General features: G+C 55.9%; 1 protein-coding gene across 1 annotated transcript; it reads right to left on the bottom strand.

The window, feature by feature from the left end:
• Positions 1 to 378: 378 nt before the first annotated feature.
• NCAN (neurocan) lies at positions 379 to 22165 on the bottom strand. The gene is made up of 14 exons (XM_075556974.1): positions 22090 to 22165; positions 20726 to 21115; positions 17797 to 17971; positions 17328 to 17455; positions 16421 to 16714; positions 14024 to 14635; positions 12437 to 13795; positions 7797 to 7913; positions 6498 to 6611; positions 4366 to 4524; positions 3246 to 3328; positions 2028 to 2172; positions 1016 to 1198; positions 379 to 524 (listed from the first exon to the last, which is right to left on the bottom strand). The coding sequence occupies exons 1-14, from the start codon at positions 22163 to 22165 to the stop codon at positions 379 to 381; spliced, it is 3981 nt and encodes a 1326-aa protein (XP_075413089.1).
• Between the last annotated feature and the right edge of the window lie 966 nt (positions 22166 to 23131).

Here is a 23131-nt window from a genome sequence, read left to right as displayed (position 1 = left end):
CTGAGTCTGAATCTCGTGGGTGGGAGGGCTGGGGAGCAAATGCCTTCTTGTGATTTCCACCACACTCTCCTGTACCCTCATCAAAGCCATGGGCCTTGGCCGGAGCAAAGCCAGCATGTTCGGATTGTGCTTCCCTCTCCTGGGAGACGCTCCCAGAGTGCAGACTGAGGACTAACTGTTCAGACATACGGCTACAGCTGCCAGGAGGACCTTGTGTATGTAAGGAGGAGGGGTTGAGGAGTTTGTACACAGGACAATGGGCGTGGGGCGGGGTGGGGGGGCCTCAGGACCCTCTTGTTTCTCTCGGGCTCTGTCTCCCTAGGGGAAGGCTCCAGAGGCGGCATGGGAGGGTGACTGTGCCATTTTCTGCCGGGCTTCTCAGCAGAAATTCCCCTCTTCCTTCTCCCAGTCCTCGGTGGGGTGTTTCTTGTGTTTTCTGCGCTCCTTGCGCGGCTTGTGGTGGCGGTGCTGGTGGTGGTGTTGGTGGTGGTGGTGGTGGCGCCGCATCCGATGGGACCGTCTGGCTGTAGGGTGGGGAGGGAGGGAGGGCAAAGGGCAGGACAAAACGTGGTGAGAAGGAGAGGGAACGTGGAAGAAAGGCCGGTTCTGTTCTCACCTAGATGCAAGGCTGCACTAGACCAGGTCCCAGGTGTGGGCTCACGAGATGGTTCCAGCCTGCACTACACAGAGCTGTGGGTGGGATCGGTTCCCGGCCCAGGTCCCTCGTGCACAGCCGCCACCCAGCTGTCAATGGAAGCTTGTGTGTGGCTATGATGTTGTGCTGAGGACCAGGAAGAAAAGCCTAGAGATGTACTTGTGAACATCAGCCAGTGAAAGCCCTGTGGGCCCAGTGATCAGACCCACACCGATTGTGCGGACGGCACAGGAGCAGCCAGAGTTGCCTCCCACTGTGCACAGGGCCGACAGGAACTGGGGGTCAACTCAATGGCAGCTAACAATAAGCAGCTGGAAATCGTGTTGGGAGCCTATAAGGGGGGGGCGGCGGGGCACTTACGTTTGGTGCAGACGATCTGGGGCCTATCCCACTTGCCGTTGCCCCGGCACCGGATGGTAGCCACGTGGTGCTGGGCAAACCCTTCATCGCACTGGTAGCGGACAGTGGCGTGCACATTGTACTTGGCCTTGTGAGCGCCGATGAGTGAGGCGTTCTCTACTACTGGAGGGGGACCACACAGCACTGGGGACAGAGGGGCATCCTGTTAGGGCCAGGGCCCTGTAAGGGGCTCAGCTACGTCCTTGTCCCAGTGGGAATCACATACCCAGCAGGCCCTCCCTCGCCCGGCCCTGACCTCACAGGCCGAGCCGTGACTGTAGCTGGCTCCTCCACCCACACAGGAGCCCCAGGGACCAGAACCACAGACGCCACCCCCTACTCTGCCCGCCACAGGACGGGGTGGGAATGGCCATAAGAGGAGGACACAAACAGCTGCTGTGAAGGAAAGTTGCATTCCACAGGGTTTTCAGGGCTGAGTTTGGGGGGAAGTAGATCACCAGGCCTTTCTTGCTGGATACCTCTGGGTGGACTCAGAACCTTCAACCTTCCAGTTAGCAGCCGAGCCCATGCTCCCCAAAGAAGGAAAGTACTGCGTGCGGCAGGGACAGGGAATAAGAATAAGAAAGCCCAAGAGGTGACGCCGAGCTTGTGTACAAGCGACTTTGCCTTAAGAGCTTGTCCAGATCAAGAACAAAGAACACCAGCCACGTGGAGGAAAGGCAGGCAAAGGGGCTGGGCTGGCGGGTTAGGGGAGAGAAAGAAGCCCCCTGGCTTATCAGTCAACACGTGGACAGGGCTCTAGTCTTACTCATCATCAGTAACGTCGGGGGGCGGCTTCTTGCCAGTCAGGCGGACAGAGGTCAAACGTGCAAGAAGGCACACATGTCCAGGGGTGAGACCTGGAGGTCGTGTCGTCCCCACTCTGCTGGGCCCCCTCTGACACTTACACAAAAGGCCGTGAGCTTGGGTGCGGAGAGGAAAGGGCAGGTGACGGACGGGCAGGTGGATGTACCTGTGCCTTTCTTACAGACGTAGGGGAGGTTGTAGTTGCAGGGCACGTCGTTCCAGCGCCCGCTCTCATGCGCCACCATCACCACACAGTCCTCCCCGCCCGCGAAGAAATTATCCGGCTGGTTCTCCCTCCAGTTCTCATATTGCTGCAGGAATGGGGGCAGGAGGGTTAATGGTGCTCAGGGGACCGAGTCCTGGCCCTGTTGCTTTGGGAACCACTGGCCAGCCCACTGACATTCTCAGGAACTCAATGTTTCCACCTCTAAAGTGGGCACCGTTTTGCCTGCCACACAGTCTGAGCCACTGTGCCCCATGCCACTGCTGTCTGAGACACTGTGATCCAAGCTGCTGCAGTCCAAGCCACCCTTCCTCTGGCTCGGGGAATATATGGCCCTCCTCACTGGTCCTCCTGCCTCCCTGCCTGATCTCCCCACCAATCCCAACGGCCCTTTCCCACACAGGTCACTGTTAGATAAGTACTGGGGCACTTGGTATGTGCCTGGCCCATGGACAAAAGGTGGCTGAGACCTGGATGAAGGCCAGGAGGGCGTCTCTGAGGTGGTCACGGGTGACTTGAGGACACAGGGTACAAAGAATGCAGGCAGGGCACAGAAGTCCAAGCAAAGTACATGCAAAGGAGCAGAGGCAGGGCTGAGTCTTTTTGAGGAACCAAAAAGAGCATGGGGCTCAATTCAAGTTGGGGTGTGGCCAGAGAGTGGGCCGGGGTCAAGTCATGTGGTCAAGGTGAGCAGGTGGGCTATAATCTTAAAGAAATAGAGTCCGAAGAGGCAGGGAAGGATCCTGTCGGACAGCAGGAGGCAAGAGGCCAATGAGGATTCGCTTGCGGGGGTCCAAGGAAGCAGTAATGGTGGTCACGTGTGTGTGTGTGTGTGTGTGTGTGTGTGTGTGTGCGGCCCCAGCTGGGGAGGGAGTCCTAGGTTTGTGGTCTCAGCAACTGAGAAGGTCGGGCTGGCTATGGGGCTGGGGACCTCAGGGCTAAAACAAGATGAGGGCATTTCTGTGTCCCCTCAGCCACCCGAGCCTCACAGAACCGGCATGACCTTTGATGTCCACCTCTGGTTGTTTTGCCCAGGAAGGTATATGGCGGCCCAGACTAGATCCCTCCATTCTGGGTGGTGTCCTCCTCGTCTGCAGCCTACGGGCAAGGCACCCTCTCCCCCCCCACCGCCACCACCCAGCCAAGGCTTCAGCCTCTCACCAGCCCCGAGTTGTCCGTCCACTGGAAGTCCCTCTCCACGATCCTGTCGTTCAGGCCAATCCACGTGTTTTCATGTCCAAAGCCTGTGGGTGGGTGGGAGGTGGTATGGAGACTTAGGACCCTGGCTCCTCCCTGAGACTGTGGGCTCGAGGGGGCAGGGAGGCCTGGACAAAGGTGAGGGAGGGGCAGGGATGAAGTGGTGGTCCTTTCCCCTAGCTTCCAGAGTGGGCTGGAGGCGGGGTGGGAAGGTCAGGAGGACTGGGGCCCCCAAGCTCCTCCTTCAGCCTTTGAGATGGTGTGGACACGGTGGGCTAGAGCAGAGCCCCCAAGACCCTCCTCTGGCCTTGGGGGGAGACTGGCTACCGTGTCCTCCCTTTTACCCTGCTCCAGGCAGGTGAGCACGGTCTGCCCTCCTACCTGTGGCGAGGTACATCACCTAGGACTGGAACTAGGTCCCAACCCTGCCACCATTCGTGGCTTCAACACCTGGGCCGAGGAAGGAATACTCAAGGCGCACCCTCTCCTTGCAGAAATGAGAGGTGAGGGGCCTGGGAGCCCCCAGGTCAGTGGCTGCTGGGGTGGGGGGTCAGCGTGCGATGAGTGAGTGAGGATTGCATCTCATGGGAATCGGGAGCGGATAACTGAGAGAAGGAACAGGGCCAGGGCGGGGCCACCTGCATGAACAGGAGGGTGCACCCCAGAAGAAGGATCGGGAGTAAGTCAGTAGACGCTGCATGGCCTGATTGCGACACTGCCCTCCCCCGGGGTCTGGGTGGGGCCCAGCACAGATGTTCCTCAACCCCCCTCTCCATCCCTGCGCCCTGTTTTCATTGTGGTGGGACATTTAGGCTGAGCTAACCCTACATCACACATTTCGGTAATCAGATCGTGGCTGGGCCATCTCTACCCTCCACCCGAAAGCCTCCCTCAAGGACAAGGTGGTGTCTCCAGGGCCTGGTGCGCAGCAGGCCCTCAGCCAGTCAAGGATGAATGTATACGCGAATAAACAGGCGTGGATGAATAAGTGGGCAGGTGCTTGGACTCGTGACTACAGCTTGGTGTCTTTGGGTCCCCCAGGGGATCCCGGTAAAGGGCCCGTGGGTGCCACCCAAGCCCCTACTGTTGATGAAGCTGTGCTCCTCAGGTGAGTGGATGCTGGTCAGGTGGCCGGCTCGGCGGCGGCAGTCCCTCTCTGCGTCTTCCCACGCCCGCCGATGGGCAAAGTAGCGGTAGCAGAAGCCCTGGAATTTGTGCCAGCCTCGGTCACAGCCTTCCGTGTCTGGAGGGGGGATAGAGAGGTGGGGACCGCCATGACCACACAGTCGGACCAGATCATGTGGGGCTAGATCACCCCTCTATCTCCTGAGGACTCCCCAGCATTTTACTGCCACTTTCCCTTATAGACTTTTACTCTTTGCTTTTGGAGATTCAATGTGCCTCCCCCCTCCGATTCCTTCTGGCCCCAATGTTGACAGCTCTTTCTTTTTTTTCTTTTCTTTTTTCATCATCTTTTTCTTTCTTTCTTTTTTACATTTTATTAGGGGCTCATACAACTCTTATCACAATCCATACATATACATACATCAATTGTGTAAAACACATCTGCACATTCCCTGCCCCAATCATGCTCAAAGCATTTGCTCTCCACTTAAGCCCTTTGCATCAGGTCCTCTTTTTTTTCCCCTCCCTCCCCGCTCCCCCCGACAGCTCTTTCTCTTTCAAACCAAGCTGGCCACCCCCTCTGTGATGCCCGAGGAACCCCAGTGCCTGGAGCCCCAGGCAACAGTCTCAGTAAGGCCTTAAGTTTTCCTTTTTGGCAAAGAGCTACGAAAGCTAATTCTCTAAAGAAGATGCACAAATGGCCAACAGGTGTGCAGCAAGGTGCTCGGCGTGATCAGTCTCTAACCGAACCCAACCCGCTCAGTCTCCAGGATGAGCTGCTACTTCCCACTCATTAGGATGGCCGACATCCTCATAATCATCATGCTGTTGCTAGTCACCACGGCGGAGTCAGCACGGACTCACGGCAATGGTCCGTCAGCAGGACGAAACCCTGCCCATCCTGCACCATGCTCACGAGCAGTGGGGCGTCTGAATCCACTGTTGTGGCGACTGTGTGGCCATTCATGTCGCAGACCAGTTCCCCCAACATTAACAACCAGCAAGTGTCTGTGGGGGATGCCGGCGGAGCCAGCCGCCTGACCCGCGGCCGGAGGGGGCGCTGTAGAAAGCACCAGTCCTGTAAAAAACTGCCGGCGAGTCCTCAAACCATCAAACACAGAGCTAACCGAGCAACCCAGCAATTCCGCTCCTGGGCCCGAGCCTGAAGGCACGCAGCCCAAGGGCTCAGATACCTGGACACCTGGACACGAGCCCTCACTGCAGCACTGTTCACAGACACCCGCTGTTCACCAGCAGGAGAATGGATGCCCCTGACAGAGGCCGCGGACTCGATGGACTAGTATTCACCCACGAACAGGAGCAAAGTACCGGTCAATGCTACCACGTGGCTGAGCCTTGAAAACAGGACCCTTCACTGTAACGGTGGCGGGACAGTTTGGAGAGGATCACAAAGGCTGTCAACGGGAAGAGTCTCATCAATGACACTGAAGGATGCATGTGTCAGGTGCTGGCATGGTGAATGTTTCCATGTGTGTATTTTTGCCAAAATGGGGGAAAAAAACTCATGAACAACAATGAGTGACCAGCCAAACAGTGAGTATGGGGGAAAGAAAATGTTCTAAAACTGATTGTGGTAAAGGTTGTGCAACTCTTGCTGAGATGGTTGAACTATTAAATTGTAGGATGTGCGGACGAAGTGCCCATAACGCTGGTTAAAAAATAAAGAGAAAATACAAAATAAAACAGGGCCCGAGTGAAAGGAGCCAACCCCACCAAGCCACATAATGAATGGTCTCTGATGCGACTGATGTGGAAGCTTCAGAGCAGGGGAACCCAGGCATCCAGAAGCGGGCCAGTGGTGGCCGGGGACTAGGAGAGGAGCAACGGGGTGTCCCTACTGCTGGGGCAGGGTCTTCAGAAACTCTCTGCAGCAAGATAGAGACGGTGGGCGTGCGCCTCGCTGGAGATGCGCTGAAGGCACTTAAAACCTGTGCACTTAAAACCGACCGGTTAGCTCTGGGCTCGGTGAACATTCCCTCCTGTCTGGCTCACAGCCTGAGGTGGAGACAAGGAGCCTTGGGGGAAGTCTGTGGCCTGGCACCCCACCCCACTCCTCCTGGAGAGACCCACCTTTCTCACAGAAGCTGCCCCCGTAGCTGGGGAGGCACAGGCAGACAAAGCCGTTGACCTCGTCAATGCAGGTGCCGCCATTCTCGCAGGGGCTGCAGATGCAGTCGTCGATGTCTGGAGGGGGAAAGGGCCAGGTCAGGGGTCAGCATCCCCCCCATTCCAGCTCTAATCCCCCCTGGGAATCAGGTGAAAGAGTGATCGTGATCGGGCCATCCATCCTGGGTAGCAGGCCTTGGTCTACCCAGATGGTCCCATGGCTCTGTTTGCCAAGGGGTGGAGCCTGGCATAATTCACCAGGCGGGACATTAAGGAGAGCAGATGCCAGGGGGTCAGAGGAGGGCTAGAATGTTAGCCCCGCAGAATGTTCCGCTTGATTCCAATGCCATAGAGGTTATCCTTTGGTCTTTGTTTTTGGCACACGGGCCCAGAGAAGCCGCAGCTGGAGGGCCTTTGGACAGACAGGAAGCTGGGCTCCAGACTCGTGTCGCGTCCCAAAGCCGTGTCCTACGTGGAGAGCTAGCTGCTCCGTGGCGCTCCTTTCCCACCCACCCCTTTCCAGGCAGCACTTGAGGCACGCGTGACACCAGGCACGTGGCAGCCTGGTCCTCAAATTGTGGTGACACTAAGACGACCCTCTTGAGCAGTGGTTCTCAGCCTTCCTCGTGCCAGGACCCTTTCAGACAGTGCTACTTCATCACTGTCATTTTACTACTGTTAGGAATCAGGCGACCCTGTGAACCGGGGCTCTGGAGGGTCGTTGTAAGTGGCAAGTCAAACAAGACCTCAAGCCCCCAACATTCCAACAGCTCCCCGGATGAGCGCCATGCTGGAATTAGCACCGTGGTTGTGAAGCGAGAGTCAATGAGGAAACGGATCGTTTGCATTTATCGCTTCCATTCTATAAATAGTGGTGTTCCTCAGCCGAGCTCTGAGATGAGCTTTCAAGAATTCTGGTGGTGGTACTGACGCCCCTCCTCCCCCAGAAACAGGGGATGGGGAGGGAGGGCTGGAGTCACATCATCCCCTTCTCTCTTGCCCTCTTCAGTCTCTGCCCAGGAGCCACGGGAGGCAGCTCGACAGTCACTGCCCCCACCCCCCCCACAGTTCGGCTGTGGCTAATCGTTTACTTCTGGTTCTCACTGTGGCAGATTTAGCTGGATTTAAGGAGCGGAGGAGGGGAGAGGGGCATCTGAAGCTAGTGTTTTGTGATCCGCAGAGTCCTGGAGGCTGCTGCGATCTACAGCCCAGGGCTCTGGAGTCAAACGAATTCAGGATCAAATCCTAGGTCGGGGCACTCACCGATCTCACAGTTCTCCCCAGCGAAGCCCTGGTCACAGCAGCAGCCATACATGGTACCGTTAGCGGTACAGGTCCCCCCATGCAGGCACGGGTTGTTCTCACAGGGATCAGAGGGCTCTGTGGGATAGATGAGCAGTGTGGGGGGAGAGGCAAACCTGCAACTCAGTTGTTTCTCAGAAGCCAGACCACAGGTCCCTCTGAGGCCCCCAACCCATCGAGCATCTCTTTGTGAGGGTCCTCTCTACAATATCCTCAGCAGGCAGCCATCAACATCTTTTGCATGCTCCTTGTGACGGGGAGCTCACTCCTTCCAGCACCTCTCCCCAAAGAACCTGTGGGTTGCCTTGCTTACAGCAGGGTCCTCCTGTCCTGGTACTGAAGAGACCAGGGCTTCCTGAAGTGTCTCTTCGGAGTTCTTCTAGAACCCTTCTGCTAGACATCCCCAGTTGGTGACTGAACACCTCACACACTAGTGCCCAGAAATAAACTCAAGGATCTAGGTGTGGTGTGAACAGCTTGGGAGCGTGGGAACTGCCAGCTCCTTTCTTCATTCTAGTGGCTCAACCCTTTTTTTTGCAGTGGGGAGGGTGGTGGCGGTGGCAGTCTTCGTGCGTACAGTGCCAAGAGGTGGTGGCTTAGACTCGTTAATAAAAGCATGAGCTTCAGAGTCAGCAAGGTCGGGTCGAAGTCCTGGATCTGCTACTGATTAGGGGGCCCTGGGCAAGTCATTAAACGTCTCTGAATTCCAGTTGCCTCATATGTAAAAGGGGGAGATGATACCTCCTAGCCTTCTCTCTAAGTCTTAACCACACTGCCACGTTCAGATCTGTCCCTGTCAGCCTGTGGCTTCTTGGAGGTCAAGGGGAGGGGGAGGTGCAGCATGGACTGAGCACCCAAGAGGCATCAAATACTGTGGATTCCCCTCTCACCTCTGGCTGGATTTTCCTGGAGTTAGGTGCGTCTCTTCCCCCACATCAGCAGCCCAGAAGCCGCTGGGTGATCCCTACCCACTTGTAGAAGACCCTTCCCTAAAACCTGGGAGAAAGAGCGAGCGCCCCCATCTCGTCTGGCGGACCCTCCTCACACTGCACAGACACTAAAACCAAGGCTCAGGGGAGGGGAGGGTCCCTCAGGACAGCGCCTGGCTCAAAGGCACAAGAATGGCCCTGTGACCCCAAGGCCCCTGCTGAAGGCTCTTTCTCTAGCCTCAGTGTCTTAGGATCTATCTGTTTTGCCCTGGGCCTCACGAGAAATCGAGGCCAGAACAAGTCGACACCTCTTTTCTGGTCTCCCGGATCCTGCCCTGGCCCTCTACAGTCTCCTCCTCGAATGGCTGCCACGGCGAAGTCTGTGAAAGCCACTCAAGCCATAGAGAACTTAGAACTCTCTAAGACTCCCCAGTGCTCTTAGGGGGAAGTAGAGGGGAAGAAGTCATTCCCCGTTGTAATCCATAAAACCCCACACCAAACACACTGCCACTGAGGCCATTCTGACGCCGAGAGCCCCTCTAGGACCAAGCAGAACTGCCCCTGTAGGTTTCCAAGGCTGTCAATCTTTATGGGAGCCAAAGCCTCATCTTGCTCCATCAGAGCAGCTAGTGGGTTCGAACTGCTGACCTTGTAGTTAGTAGCCCAAAGCGTTGTCCATTAAGCCACCAGACCTCCCATGGCAGCCCACATGGTCCTGTCTAATTTCCAATGACATCACTACTGCCGCCGCCCCTTCTCCCTCCTCCTTCTCCTCCTCTCCCCTGTGTCTGCTCTATGACACTAGTCCCCTCACTATCCCTCCAACGCCCTTACTACTTCCTGCTGCGGGGCCTTTGCACATGCTTACTGCTTGACGTTTCTCCAGTGCTTTCATCTTTTCCTAACATGTCACCCAAGGAGCCCTCATGGAGTAGTGGATTATGCTTTGGGCTGTTAACTGCAAGGTCAACAGTTTCAAACCATTAGCCATCTCCCAGGAGAAAGATTCAGTTTGGTGTGCCCATAAAGAGTTAAAACTTGGAAACCCACAAGGGCAGTTCTACTCGTCTCTGAACTGGAATCAACTCGATGGCAGTGAGCTTGGGGCTTGGGGAACGTCTAACATCCTTCACTCATTTATTAGGATTTCTTGTCTGTTTCTCCTATAAACCAAACTCACCGCCATCAAGTCGATGCTGACTCATAGCGACCTTCTAGGACAGGGTAGAACTGCCCTGTGGGCTTCTGAGACTGTAACTCTTTATGGGAGTAGAAAGCCTCATCTTTCTCCTGAGGAGTGGCTGGGGGTTTCGAACTGCTGACCTTGCAGCTAGCAACCCAACTCGTAACCACTATGCCACCAGGATTCCTATCAGGTAGACACAAATCAAATGCAGCTATTTCTCTTTATTTTAATTTTTTCATGGGAAAAAGCAAGTCTTCATCTACACTGGCCACAGTCCACGTGCCCGTGGCCACCAGTGGCTATAGCTACATTATCAGCACAGATGAGGCAATCCCATCACTGCAGAACATTTGAGAATGTCAGTCTCCGGAAGCCAAAGGTTTTGGTCTCAACACTGGGCCTGGGACTCAGCCCCCACCCCATATTATTTGCTAACTGATGGAATGTTGCAGGTGTCCCCGTGTGGCTGATGCCTGTCCCTAGAGCGGTGGCTGGAGGGACTGTGTATCTGTGTGCTTGCCACAGCACGTGTGTGCACACGCATGAGGTTTTGGGACTGTGGGGCCACGTGAGCCCCAGAGCCCCACCAGGTGCCCCGTGCTGCTGACACCTGCCCACAGACTGGCGGTGACTCAGTCGCTCGCGGGCGCTGCGTTTATTTTTGGCTTCATTAGCATTTCTGCTGCAAGCAGCGGGTGGGTGGTGACTGGGTGTCCCCCAGTGTCGCCCGCCTCCCTCCGCCTTGGCTTCAGCCTCAGAAAAGGCGAAGACAGACCCAGCCCTGGCAACGGGGCTGCTCAAAACATGGTTTCCTTGGCTCCTCCTGGCCTGGTCTCCCTCCACCCCTCTATCCACTTGTGGGACCCTCCCAGGATGGGCCTCCCCACCACCCACCCCTCCGAGTCTGCTCACCCATTCGCAGAGTGCCAGCCTACGGACTGCGACCAAAATGTCGCTAACACATGCTGTGCCTCAACTTCCCCCTCTGTAAAATGGGAGTCACCCTCACACCACTCCACAAGGGCTCGATGAGCAGCACACTGCTGTGAGATGCCACAAACTGCCCCCTCCCCCCGACGTACGTCCCTCCCCCATGCATAAGTGACAAAATTCTGCCTGAGCCTGCCCAAGCCCGGCTGGGCTGTGAGTCATAGGCCGATGTCCCGAAGTCCAGGTCTAGGTCTTTTGTCCCCGTCCAGTTGGAAGCTCTGCTGAAAACAGTGCTGTATCCTAGCTACATGCAAGCCTCCCCTATGGATGGGCAGGTCAGTGAAGCGGAACTGAGCTGGTCCTCCAGACCCGGCAGGTGGGACTTCTAGCACAGAATGCTTCCCTACAAAGACTCGGAGGAAAAGCCCAAGAATGATGCATTGAGGAATCCCTTCAAGGGCCAAGAACCTGCCAGACACACATTGAAACCAACGAGGCTTATGAATCAGGCTTATGAATCGTTCCACCAGTCTCTGGCCATCGATGTCAAGAGGGGCCGGAGAGGGTGGGAGAAGTCCGCACCCACTACTTCCATCATGAAGGGGCACGTTAAATAACCAATTGTGTTAAGAAGAGTGAAAACTCAGTGTAGCTTACAAAAGGAGCTTTTTAATTAGCTTCATTTCTTTAAAAGCTCACTTGACCAAAAAAAACCCCAACCCACTCAATAGGGTAGGATCTAAAACAAGGGCTGGAGTTGTGCAGACTGAGCTGCAGTACACTGTCATCCGGAACATTCTCTGGACACTCCTGGTAGCAAAGATCAGATGGGGGCGCTAGCCACTGACAGGCCCTGGCAGCAATGATCCTCCCTGTGGCTCCGTTTACTTGTCTGTAAAATGGGCGGGGGGGGGGCTTCTGCACAACTCTCGCAGGCCTACAGTCTTTGCACTGTGGTTCCTGGCCTCCAGGATCCCCATTCTCACTCCTGGGCCCCTCCCTGGCTCTAGCTCTGGCTCCCCAAGGCTGGGAGTCTTCAAGGGACAGTGCCCAGCACTGTGGGGCTCAGAGTGGACCCTGTCATGGTTACTTGTGGAAATTCTAGGCTAAAACTCAACCTCTTTACTAAATACCTCATCAGTCCCACACAGTGCTTGCGGACCCACTCCTGAGCTCCAGACTCAGAACATCACTTCCTGGCCTTTACCCAAGCTGGCCCTTCTACCAAAGCAAACTCACAGCCATCAAGCCAATTCTGACTCACAGTGGAAGCAGTTCTGCAGGTTTCTGAGACCGTAACTCTACAGCAGAAGAAAGCCTTTCCTTCTCTCTATGAAAACTTAAGGGGGCTGGGGGTTCGAACTGCTGACCTTGCAGTGAGCAGCCCAAAGTATAACCCACTACACCACCAGGAACCCCGTGCCCTCTGCCAGATATGTTTATGCTCCAATGAGCGCCCACCTCCAAAGTCCCAGGTCCCCCAGAAAGCCCGACTTCCCTGCTCTGGCTCCTCTAGGGCCCCTAAGCCCTGACCTCTGAGGACTGGACTGACTCACCTTCGTCCATGCTCCCCTTGGTGGGGATCCCTGGCAAGGCCAGCTCCTCTCCACTCGCTGTCTCCTCCCAGAGACCTTCCACATCCGGGCCCCCGGACACGAGCTCCAGACCTGACTCCTCAGGACCCAGGGAGACGGGCAGCAGGGTGCCAGGGGGCTCCCATGGTGCGGTGGGCTCCCCCAAGGACACAGAGGTTGCTTCACCCATGCTGGCTGCAGTGGGCGTCCACGGGGGGCTGCGCTCCCATGGAGGAGCCGATGCATCCAGTATCCCCGTCTGGTTCACCGACTCGGGGTGGGGTTGGGAGCTTGGTGAGGCCAGTGTGGACGTGGACAGGACTCCAAGCTTGTCCTCTAGGTCCAGGGATGAGAGTGAGGTCACCACTCTTGTATCCACAGTCACTGGCGGGGTCAGGGCCGAGCTTTCGGCTCCCTCTGCCATGTGGGATCCAGATGCCCAAATTCCACTAGCGTCCACTGGGTCCCCTGTCCCTTTGGGATCGGTGGGTTCCTCTGCGCTGTCCCTATCCTCAGCTGCCTGAGGCTTCAAACTCGGGTTTCCTGCACTCTCAAATGGGGGTAATCCAGGCACCAAGGAGATTTCAGGACGCCCTGAAGGTGCAGCCTGGGGGTGGAGGTGCTGCCTGCCACTGTCTACCACGTCCACAGTGGCCGGCTGGTCGAAGGTGCCAAGCTCTGACCCCAGGATGTCTCCAGCTCCCGTGGGCTTAGTGGGGTTCTCAGAGAGGGTGAAGGCAGCTGCCACATTCTCACCCATGGGAGCCCCAGGGCTGGGGCTGGGGGGCTGAGGAGGGCTGGTTGCCCCAGTGATGGTAGGGTTAGGGAGGGCACTGGTTCCTGGCTCTGTGGCTTCCTGGGAAGGGGCTCTGAGAATCAGGGATGTAGCTTCTCCACTCTGACTTGGGACACCCAAAGAGGGAGGCGGCAGAGACGCCCCCAAGTCACCGAGACTAGGGGGGCTGGCTGCTATTTCTGACCCTGGGACGAGTAGAGAAGAACCTAGAACTTTTCCCTGCTCTTTGGCCCCATGGTCCTCAGCGGGGACAGGTGTCGGGGATCCCAGAAGCCACAGTTTGGGGGCACGTAGCATGGCCATGATAGGGAGGTCGAGGGAAGTCGCTTTGGGGGAGGCATCTGGAGGGTCAGTGCTGAGCCCAAGAGCCAAGGTAGAGGTCTCGGAGGTAGGCCAGGGCTGGGTGGAGGCTGCTGGCGTCACCTGGGGACCTTCAGCTTCCTGAAGCTCCCCATCAGGGGCTCTGCTGGGCCCTGGGGTGCTGGGCAGGACTGTGGTGGGAAGCCACTGCCAGGGCTCCGGGGAACTCCTATCACCAGAGGGATCTGAAACAACATCCATAAAAGTAACAATAACAATCTGAGGGCAGCTCCTCCTGTGAGCATGCCCGAGGATGAGGGATGCAGAGGCCACCTCCCCATCTCCCCACCTCCCCATCTCCCCACCTCCCCCCTCCCCATTTCCCACCTCCCCATCTCCCCATCTTCGGCTTCATTAGTAGCCACACCTTCCCACCCTTAGGCCCCTGGGAGGGTCTCCTGGGCCCAACTCACAGGCTCCAGGCCCATCCACTTCATTGGTTAGGATGTCCCAAGGGCTAGGGTCAGCGGAGGCCGTCGCAGCTCCTGGGGTGACTCCCTTGGTGGCTCCTGTGACCAGGGAAGGCTCCACTTGATTCCCAGTGGCCTCCAGGGTCGGGGGCAGGACACTGGCCTCCAGCCCCGTTTCTAGCCCTTGCTCTGGATCCTGCTGCTGGAAGTGGCGTCCGTTCAGCCCTTTGAAGTGTCCCCTCTTCCTGGGTGTAGGGCCGGCCAGGGGGACCTCTGTGTGATTTCCTGTCACAGAGCCCTCTTCACTGCTGGGGTGGGGGGCCACTGTGCTTAGCCATGCTTTGTCAGCTTCTAGAGAGGACTCAGTGGTCCAGGCCAGAGGAGTGGGGCCCCTAGAGACAGTGCTAGGGGTCTCCTGATACTCCTGTTTCTCAGTCAAGAGCAGGGGCTCTTCCTCCCCACTGGATACCAGGGGCTCCTGGAAGTCAGGAGTGACCTCCTTCCCAAGACCTGGCTCTAGGTCTTTGGCCAGGGGCCCCTCTGCTGAGAGAATTTCCCCCTCATCCCCAGATGAGGGGGTCTCTGCGTCTCCGTGTTGTGGCGTAGGGTGGTGAGCTGCAGGAGGAAGAAGAGGGTGTGTTAGACCTGGGAACCGGTAGGAAGTTCTGCTTGAAGTCTATTCACAATCCAGACTGCTGCATCTCTGAGTCTCTTACAGTGGTCTCTGGGAGCCCCAGCCTCAGCAAGCACAAAAAACTATCACTCCACTGTTCAGGTTGGGGTCCAACTGAGTTCCCTGTCAAAGTGAGAGATGGTGAGGGGCAGGGGTAAGAGTGTGCCAGCTCTCAGGGGTGTCTGGCAGCCAGTGGAAGCTTGGCCTAAAATCCGGGCCATGGCTTTGCCCTCTCTCCACTTTTAGGGTGTGGCCCTCACAGGCTGGGGTGCTTACAGAGGTGACATGGCTCCTGGGAGCTGCATTTTGCAACTTCCAAGGCTGTGGCCCCACCTCAACAGCTGGAACGGTCCCTGGCTGCACAAGGGTTTGCAAGGGGTGTGGGCATCTTGGTCCCTCCAGGGCTTGGCCTCCAGCAAGCTCTCAGGCATGATCATCCAAGAGGCATGTCTAATGGGTGTGGGTAGGAGGGGGTAGCCCCTTCATGGGGCTTGGATTCTAAAAAGGGGTGTGACACCTGGGTCACAAGTTTGAGAAATTAAGACCCTTGTGGGGCAGGGTATCCATTGGCATGGCCACCATCCGGGAGGGTGCACCATTTGAGGTCATGGCCCTCATGGGCCTGTCCATCCAGATCATAGCCACATAAGGAGCATGACCTCAGAGAAGGGGTACTAAGGCTAGGCCACTCATGGGCTCTGGGATTTTCAGGAAGGCTGATGCCAGTAGGCAGAATTATGAGCAGTAGCAATAGCCGAGCTTCTCAGAGCCGGACTCCCTGGAGTTATTTTCAGGGCTTGTCCTCTGGGGCATTCTGGAAACACCCAGCAGGGGAGGCATGCTCCCTGGGGGCGTGGCTAAGAAGGGTAGTTCTCCTCCCATGGGGTGAAGCTGTGAGGGCCCTTTTAATGGTTTATGTCCTTTTGGGGAGGGGCCCTGGGAGCCCAGTGGTTCTATGCTTGGCTACTTATCCAAAGGGTGGTTGATCCGAACCCACCCATGGTGCACCGAGAGAGAGATGTGGCAATGTCTTTCCACACAGATCGATATATGGATTGTTATAAGAGCTCCTAAGAAAATAACTTCTTTTTAAAAGGGGGAAAAACATCTGTTGTCATTTGGCACTGTGGACTCGGTTCCGACTCAGAAAGACCCTATGTGCCGCAGAACGAAACCCTGCGTGGCTCTGTGTCACCGCACGAGCGACGGTGTCAATTCACCTCATCCAAGGGTCCCACTTTGCCACTGCATGACGGGGACTTTACCAAGCATGGCGTCTTTCCCCTGGGACAAACTGATGACAAAGTCTCAGCATTCTCGAGTCTACTGAACATTCGCACTACGACTTCGTCCATGACAGACTGGTTCGCTTCTACTGCCAGGCCAGATTCAGTACCCTTCACCAGGCACCATCATTGAAATGCACCCATACCTGTCTTCCTGATGCGTTGTCATACTCTTCCATACATCTGAGGGCACCGCAAATGCCATGGCTCGGAAACCATGGGGCAGTTCTACTCTCGGTTTATCAGCAACTGGTTTAATTTGCGTGTGTGCGCGCGTTTTGCGGGAAGCGGGAGCGCAGGGAGGGCTGTGAAGACTGACAGTCCCAGGGGCGTGGCCATCACTGAGGGGCGGGATCTACTCAGAGCTGTGTGGCCAATGGGGGCCCTTGCTGAGGACCCCCTCCTCTGGAGGCGGGGCCTCCGGGGCGGGGCTCCACTCACCTCGGAAGCAGTAAGCGTCAAAGCGCTCCGAGGGCTCCGGGAAGCCCGTGCGGTTGGCAAAACGGTAGACGGTGCGCACGCCCGGGGCTGGGCCCCCGCAGCGCCTGCGCGGCATCTGGATCGGGTAGCGCACGCTGCCGTCCGCCAGCCATCCCGGATCGCACTGGTCTAGGCCCTCGTGCCAGGCCAAATGCAGCTGCCCCACCGAAGCTAGGGTGGCACCCTGACGGCGGCACTGGGCACGCGCTCCCTCCAGGGACAGGCGGCGGGCCGGGCCTACGTAGAAGACTTCACCTGCGGGAGGGGCGGCAGAGGCCAGGCCAGGTTGGAGACCCTCTCCTACCTTGGAAATGGGGTCCCCAGCCCAGTTCAAATAGCCCCGATCTGGCCGGGTTTGGGCAGGTGTTTAACCGGGCTGCGATACTGCTGCTGTATGGTCAGGCTGCTAGGACATCCCAGCTCCCATACGCAGAACTAAAAGAAGGGCTTAAAGCCTCTTCTTAAGGAGCCCTGGTGGCATAGCTGGCTGCATATTGAGCTGTTCACCACCACGAGGGCAGTAGTTCGAACTCCACCAGTTGCTCTGTGGGAGGAGATGAGACTGTCTGCTCCCATAAACTTTATAGTTTCAGAAAACTCATTCAGGGCACTTCTACTCTGCCCTGGAGGGTCGCCCAGTCAGAATCCACTGAACAGCAATGAGTGGAATTGAGCCTCTTTTTGCAGATGAGGTAGTAAGGGATCGAAAGTTCAAAGAGGCTGATGGGGCTCAGAGAGAAGAGCTTGGGTCTTAGAGCTCTAGGCTTGGGGAAAGGTGAATTTCCAGAAAGATGGGTACTCAAGGTGATAGGATAGGGTGGGGGCATATAACAGGGGCTCAGAAGTGCAATGGGTGATCCAGACTTACCCCCCAGCTCACGGGCAAAGCAATATACATCATAGAGTTCCTGTGGGTCCCTGCGTCCATAGCTCCGCACTCCTGGAAGGCTGCTGCGGTCACCATAGCAACCAGGACGGGACTGAGTGATAGGATACCTGACAAGACAAGGGGAAGTCCCTTTCAGATATGTGTTGCTGGAGCCTCTAAGGCAGTGGTTCTCAACCTTCCTCATGCTGCCACCCTTTAATACAGTTCCTCATGTTGTGGTGACCCCCAACCATAAAATTATTTTCATTGCTACTTCATCACTATCATGTTGCTACTGTTAGGAATCGTCATGCAAATATCTGATAGGCAGGATGTTTTAAGCGATCCCTGTGAAAGGGTCATTTGACCCCCAAAGCGGTCGCGATCCACGGGTTGAGGACCACTGCTCTAAGGACCCTCTTTCCCCAGGGGTTAGCCTCCCACCACCCCACCTTGCGTCTCTTCTCACCGAACAGTATGGTCAGAGAGCCAGCCAGCATCACAGTTGTCGAAGCCATCCTCAAAGGCAGCTTGCAGATGTCTCGGGGCTGCGATGGTGGCGGAGCTGAGATGGCAGGCCTCCTGGGCTTCCGCAAAGGTCAGTGCATAGCGGTCCCTGGCTGCCCGATAGTGGAACACCACGCCTGCAAGGGGTCCAACAGGATGGGGAAACATGGGTTGGCACCTTCAGTAACAGACCCCCTCCTTTGCTGAGTGTTGCCCCCTAACCTGATGGCATAAATAAACCTGCTGCCCTCCTGTGTGTCCTGCCCCAGTCATCCACGCAGCGTCTGGCACAGTCCTCAGATGATTGCTGCTGCTGTTGTTAGGTGCTACGGGGTCGGGCCTGACTAATCGCCACCCTGTGCGCCGCAGAACGAAACACCGCCCAGGCTTGCACCGCCCCATGCTTGATCCCATTGTTGCAGCCACTTTGTCCATCGTCTCCTGGAGGGCCTTCCTCTTTGCACAGCTGAAATACCATTGGTGTAGCTCCCAGAATCACAGCAACTCACGAGCCATCACAGTATGACAAACTGACAGACACGTGGCGAGCGAGGATGATGATGAGGGCAAGGCTAATCAGCCCGTTATTCAGATGAGGAAACTAGTAACAACAATGATCGTGGAAAACCTGTTGCCATCTACATAGTGACTCCGTGTGTGCGGAGTGGAACGTCCCCAGGGGGTCTTCTTGGCTGCAATCTTGATGGAAGCAGGTTTCCAGACCTTTTTTCCACAGCACCATGGAGTGGGTTCAAACAACCAGCCTTTGGGTCGGTCACCAAGTGCAAACAGCTTTGCTGAAGGAAGGAGGAAGCAACTTCCACGCGGAGGTCACTGCCTCTGACACTAGTCCATTTTCTGGGATATCACTTTTGAGAAATGAGGCCTGGGAAGGGGGCTGGCCAATGAAGCTCATCAATTATGCAGGGGGACATCGTGTGGTCTCACCATGCCTGGTTCACAGATGGAGGGGGGACATTGATCTCGGGGGGTGGGGGTGGATGCAAACACCTACCCAAGGCCACACAACAGCTTCAGGGAAGTCGGCTTCCTCAAAGGAGCCCCACACCAACCCATTCGCTGTGTCATTCGTTAGAGATGTATCTCCTGCACTTCTACTGGGGGCCTGAAGGTGCAGTAGGTGTACATTTAGTTGCGATACCAGGGCCGGTGGTTCAAAACCACCAGTAGCTCCTCGGGTGAAGGATGGTTCTACCCTGTTCTTCAGGATTGCTAGGAGTCAGTATTTAATCAATGGCAGTGAGAGGTTTTTTTTTTTCCTTCAAGTGCAAGCCGTAGGAGCCTTGGTGAGTTACATGTTGGGCCACTAATCACAAGGTCAGAAGTTCAAACCCACCAGCTGTTCTGCTAGGAGAAAGATGAGGCTTTCTGCTCTGTACAGATTTACAGACTCAGAAACCACAGGGGGGTGCTGCTCTGCCCTGTAAGGTTGTTGGGAGTTCAAGAGGACTCTGTAGCAGGGAACTTGGAAGGTTTTTTTGTGCTGTGAGCTAGACCTTGTTCTAGGGCAGTGGTTCTCAACCTGTGGGTCACGACCCCTTTGGGGGTCGAATGACCCTTTTACAGGGGTCGCCCTATTCATACAGTGGCAAAATGACAGTGATGAAGTAGCAAAGAAAATCATGTTACGGTTGGGGGCCCCACCACATGAGGAGCTGTGTGAAAGGGTCCAGGCATTGGGAAGGTTAGGAGTCACTGTTCGAGGGCTTTGCTGGAATCACTAAGTCTCTCTTTTTTTGTCATGCTCATCTTGATCGGTTAGGAAAATAGAAACTACATCAGCCATTTCAACAGAGAGAATTTAATATAAGGAAGTAGTTAAACAGGTATTAAAGGACTGTTATTTACCTAATAGATCTCTTTAATCGGTTCGCTGGTTAAAAAAAGAGCCTTGCTTTTTAAAAAGGTAAGCAAATGTATTTTAAGGGCTCTTTTATGTTCTTATTTTAAATAGAAAGCCAATGTTCTGTGCCTTTGGTAAAGCTCTTGTCAGCTGCCTTCACCCCTGACTGCTGGTGACCCCGCGCACCACAGACCAAAGCGCTAGGAGAACCATGAGGCTTTCTGCCCCTGTACAGATTTACAGACTCAGAAACCCCAGGGCGGTTCCGCTCTGGCCTGTCTGGCCCGCACCATCTCTATGGCTGCTTGCCAATCAGACTACTGTGAAAACCAGGGTTTTCAGGTGCTGATTTTCGGAAGCCGGTCGCCAGGCCTTGCTTCCTACTGTCTTAGTCCGGGACGGCCGCTGGAACCTGGTGGGCATCACAGCGGATACACAAGCCTCTGTTGACAGATGGGTGGTCCAGCTGCTCATGAGATGTCGTGGCTAGGAATGTACCTGGGTCGCCTTCATGGAAGGGGAGGATTGGAGAACAGAATCACAGGCACTCATCAAATGGACATAAAACAAAGGGAAGAAATCCTTCTGAGATACTGTAGCCCATGGGAGACTAAGCTGGAGGCGGTTCTCTTGGATAAGACAGCGGTGTTATAGGCAGGTTAGTCCCCATGGGAATCTTTGTGGCTCAATCAGGAGAATCAATGGGATCACAGTTCAGGGCCTGGTTTCTAAGAGGTTCCTGGTGGGCAAGGCCCCCCACCCACTTCCAACCCTAGCCCTGCCCCGACTGACCCCCATTCAGGGCATGGCTTCTAAGAGGTAGGTACTCGGTGGGTGTCTCTGGCTTAGCCCTTCCCACTCTTGGGTCTAGCCTTGCCCCTACTCTTTCCGACCCCTGTTCAAGGCCTAGTTTCCAAAAGGTACTAGGAACACGCAGGGGGGGGGGTGGGGTAGGGTGGGGTGGAGCGAGGAATGCATCTCTAGCTTAGCTCCTCCCACTTCCAGCCTTTCCCCCATCCTCACTGACCTGTCACCTCCAGGGGCACCAGATCCTGCTCATCCTCGATGCCCCGCACCACTTGGCAACGGTACAGCCCAGAGTCGCTGGCCCTCAGTGGCCCCAGCAGCAGGGTGGCGTTGGCACGGCGCAAAGGGTAGGTGGGCAATGACACGCGTCCCTGCCAGCCCTTGGCCACTCGCACCACGTTGTCCTTGGCCACCAGTATGGGCACGTCCTGTCGCTGGCCCGATGCTGTCCGCACCTTGGTCCACTTGATCCGAGGGGCATCTCGGCCCATTCCCGGCCGGGGCCGCAGGGTAAAGAGGCAAGGCAGGGCCACCAGCTCTGCCAGTGCGGCCCGAACTGACCCCGACCCCACTTTCTGCAGGTGGAGGCCCTTCTCAGCAGCCTGTGTGCCTGTGAGGGAGGAGGTGCAGAGAGGGCCTGATCAAACGACTGGAGAGGACGCTGCTTCCCTCCATTAACAGATGGGGACACTGAGGCTAGGGAGGTCAGACTGCGGCCTCCACTTCGCCACAAAGCGGTGGCGGGTCTGTGAGTTGCATCCAAGACTTGGATTCAGAAAGGGATCTATAGGGTCACACTCATTAATTGTTCTCCACCCACTCAAAGTCCAGATTAAGGCAGACTCTGAAAAACGGGGGAGGAGACCCATTTCCATTCCCATGCCCCCCTTCCCTCTCCAGGCCTTGGTTTCACCAGAAGTTACAAAAGGAATAACTTGGAAATAATGGTCATGGATGCTTCCTATGTGCCAGACACTTCACAGTAATCACTACAAGGTCAGCAGTTTGAAACCCACAGCCGATCTGCGGGAGAAAGACGAGGCTTTCTACTCCCGTAAAGAGTTACAGTCTCAGAAACCCACTGGGGCTGTTCTGTCCTGTCCTACAGGGTCGCTATGAGTTGGAATAGACTCGATGCTTCACAGCAAACAACTCATTTACTCTCAAGGCTTACTGAGGAAGAGTTGGAGGGTTAGGGACTCATGCTCAGAGAGGCGTCACTACGTGCTTAAGGCCACAGAGCAGATCAGTGATAGATTTCCAAAACTGTGTATTACCACTCGGGAAATGCCAGAGAGAACTTGCATAGTGTCTCGCTCACTCGCTCACTCTCTGTCTCTTTAGCTCATCTCAGCAAAATTGTGAGAGGCAGGAGTCTCCAGCCTCCACCGGCAAGGACTAAAAATACTAGCTCAGGTGTCTGCTCTGCTTTTGACTGTTCAAAGACCTTTTTCATCTATTCGCGCTCTCTATTCTCCGGACCAAGCCAGGGAGCCAGCAAGAGAAGGATCTGGAATTAAAAAAGCAGCCCCAGCTTGTCAGTCCCCCAGGCCCTAACCTCTCCCTCCCCACAAGCCAACTTACTCTGCTCCCCAGCAGCCACAAGCAGCAGCATCTGGAGCATCAGAAGGCCTGTGGCCCAGACAGACAGGCCCCCCATCCTGGACCTGGAATGGGATGGAGAGGGAGAGGGGGAGAGAGAAAGAGAGAGAGGAGATAAGCCATCACAGGAAAACACCCAGCCTTTTGGAATACGGAGTCAGGGCTCAGAGAGGCTAGCAAGTCACTCAAGGTCACACAGCGAACAAGCAAAGATCAAACCCAAGACCAACTGATTTCAGAATCTGAGCAGTGGGTGAGACCTGGGGCTGTCACACTTCCTTGCTGTGTGACCTTGAGAAAGTGGCTTAACCTCTCTGTCTCCATTTCTTTGTGGGGCACACGAGGTGACGATCAATTGGCTGGAAGGAAGAAACCAGTCAATGCATTTAAAATGCTTTAAGCCCCCTGGCACAAAGGAGTGGATTTCAGCTGCGTTCACATTGACCTTCACTCAGCCCAGATCAGGGCTCCCTTTTCCAGATCAGCCTTCCTCATCAGCCTTGAGGCTCCTGGAGGGAAGCAGCCAACAACAGTCCTCTCTGAGATTCCAGCCCTGAAGCTGGGTCTGCTGACTGACACGATTCTCAGCATCAATTCCAGGATTTGGTTGTCACCAGGATTCTATTTTTGGTTTGGGGGATTTTGTTTTAGGCATTGCCAATGCCCAGCAGGAAGAGGGACCCCAGCCCCAGCCCCAGCCCAGCCTATTCTCCCATCCTCTCACTTCCCAGCAAGGGCTGTGCCTCTGCAGTGCACAGAGAAATCCCAGGGGTGGGGCCAGCCCTCTTTAGGGGCTGTGACCCAAAGCGACACGTGGGGCACTTCGTGAGGCCTGCACATAGCCACAGAGCACACAGCAGTGCCCTCCCAGACCCCACCCTGAGCAAGCAGCCCTTCCCCAAAACTCCCACACCTTAGGTGTCGGTCTCATCGGACCAGGTTCAGGTGATGAGACAGATGGGAAATGAGAGCCTTAAGAACAAGCCCAATCTTGTACACACCCATTATAGGCTAAACTCTGAGG

The sequence above is a fragment of the Tenrec ecaudatus genome, chromosome 1 (genome assembly GCF_050624435.1).
Source record: "Tenrec ecaudatus isolate mTenEca1 chromosome 1, mTenEca1.hap1, whole genome shotgun sequence".
Lineage (NCBI taxonomy): Eukaryota > Metazoa > Chordata > Mammalia > Afrosoricida > Tenrecidae > Tenrec > Tenrec ecaudatus.
Note: the sequence above shows the minus strand (reverse complement) of the source record. Positions and strands in the feature narration are given on the sequence as shown.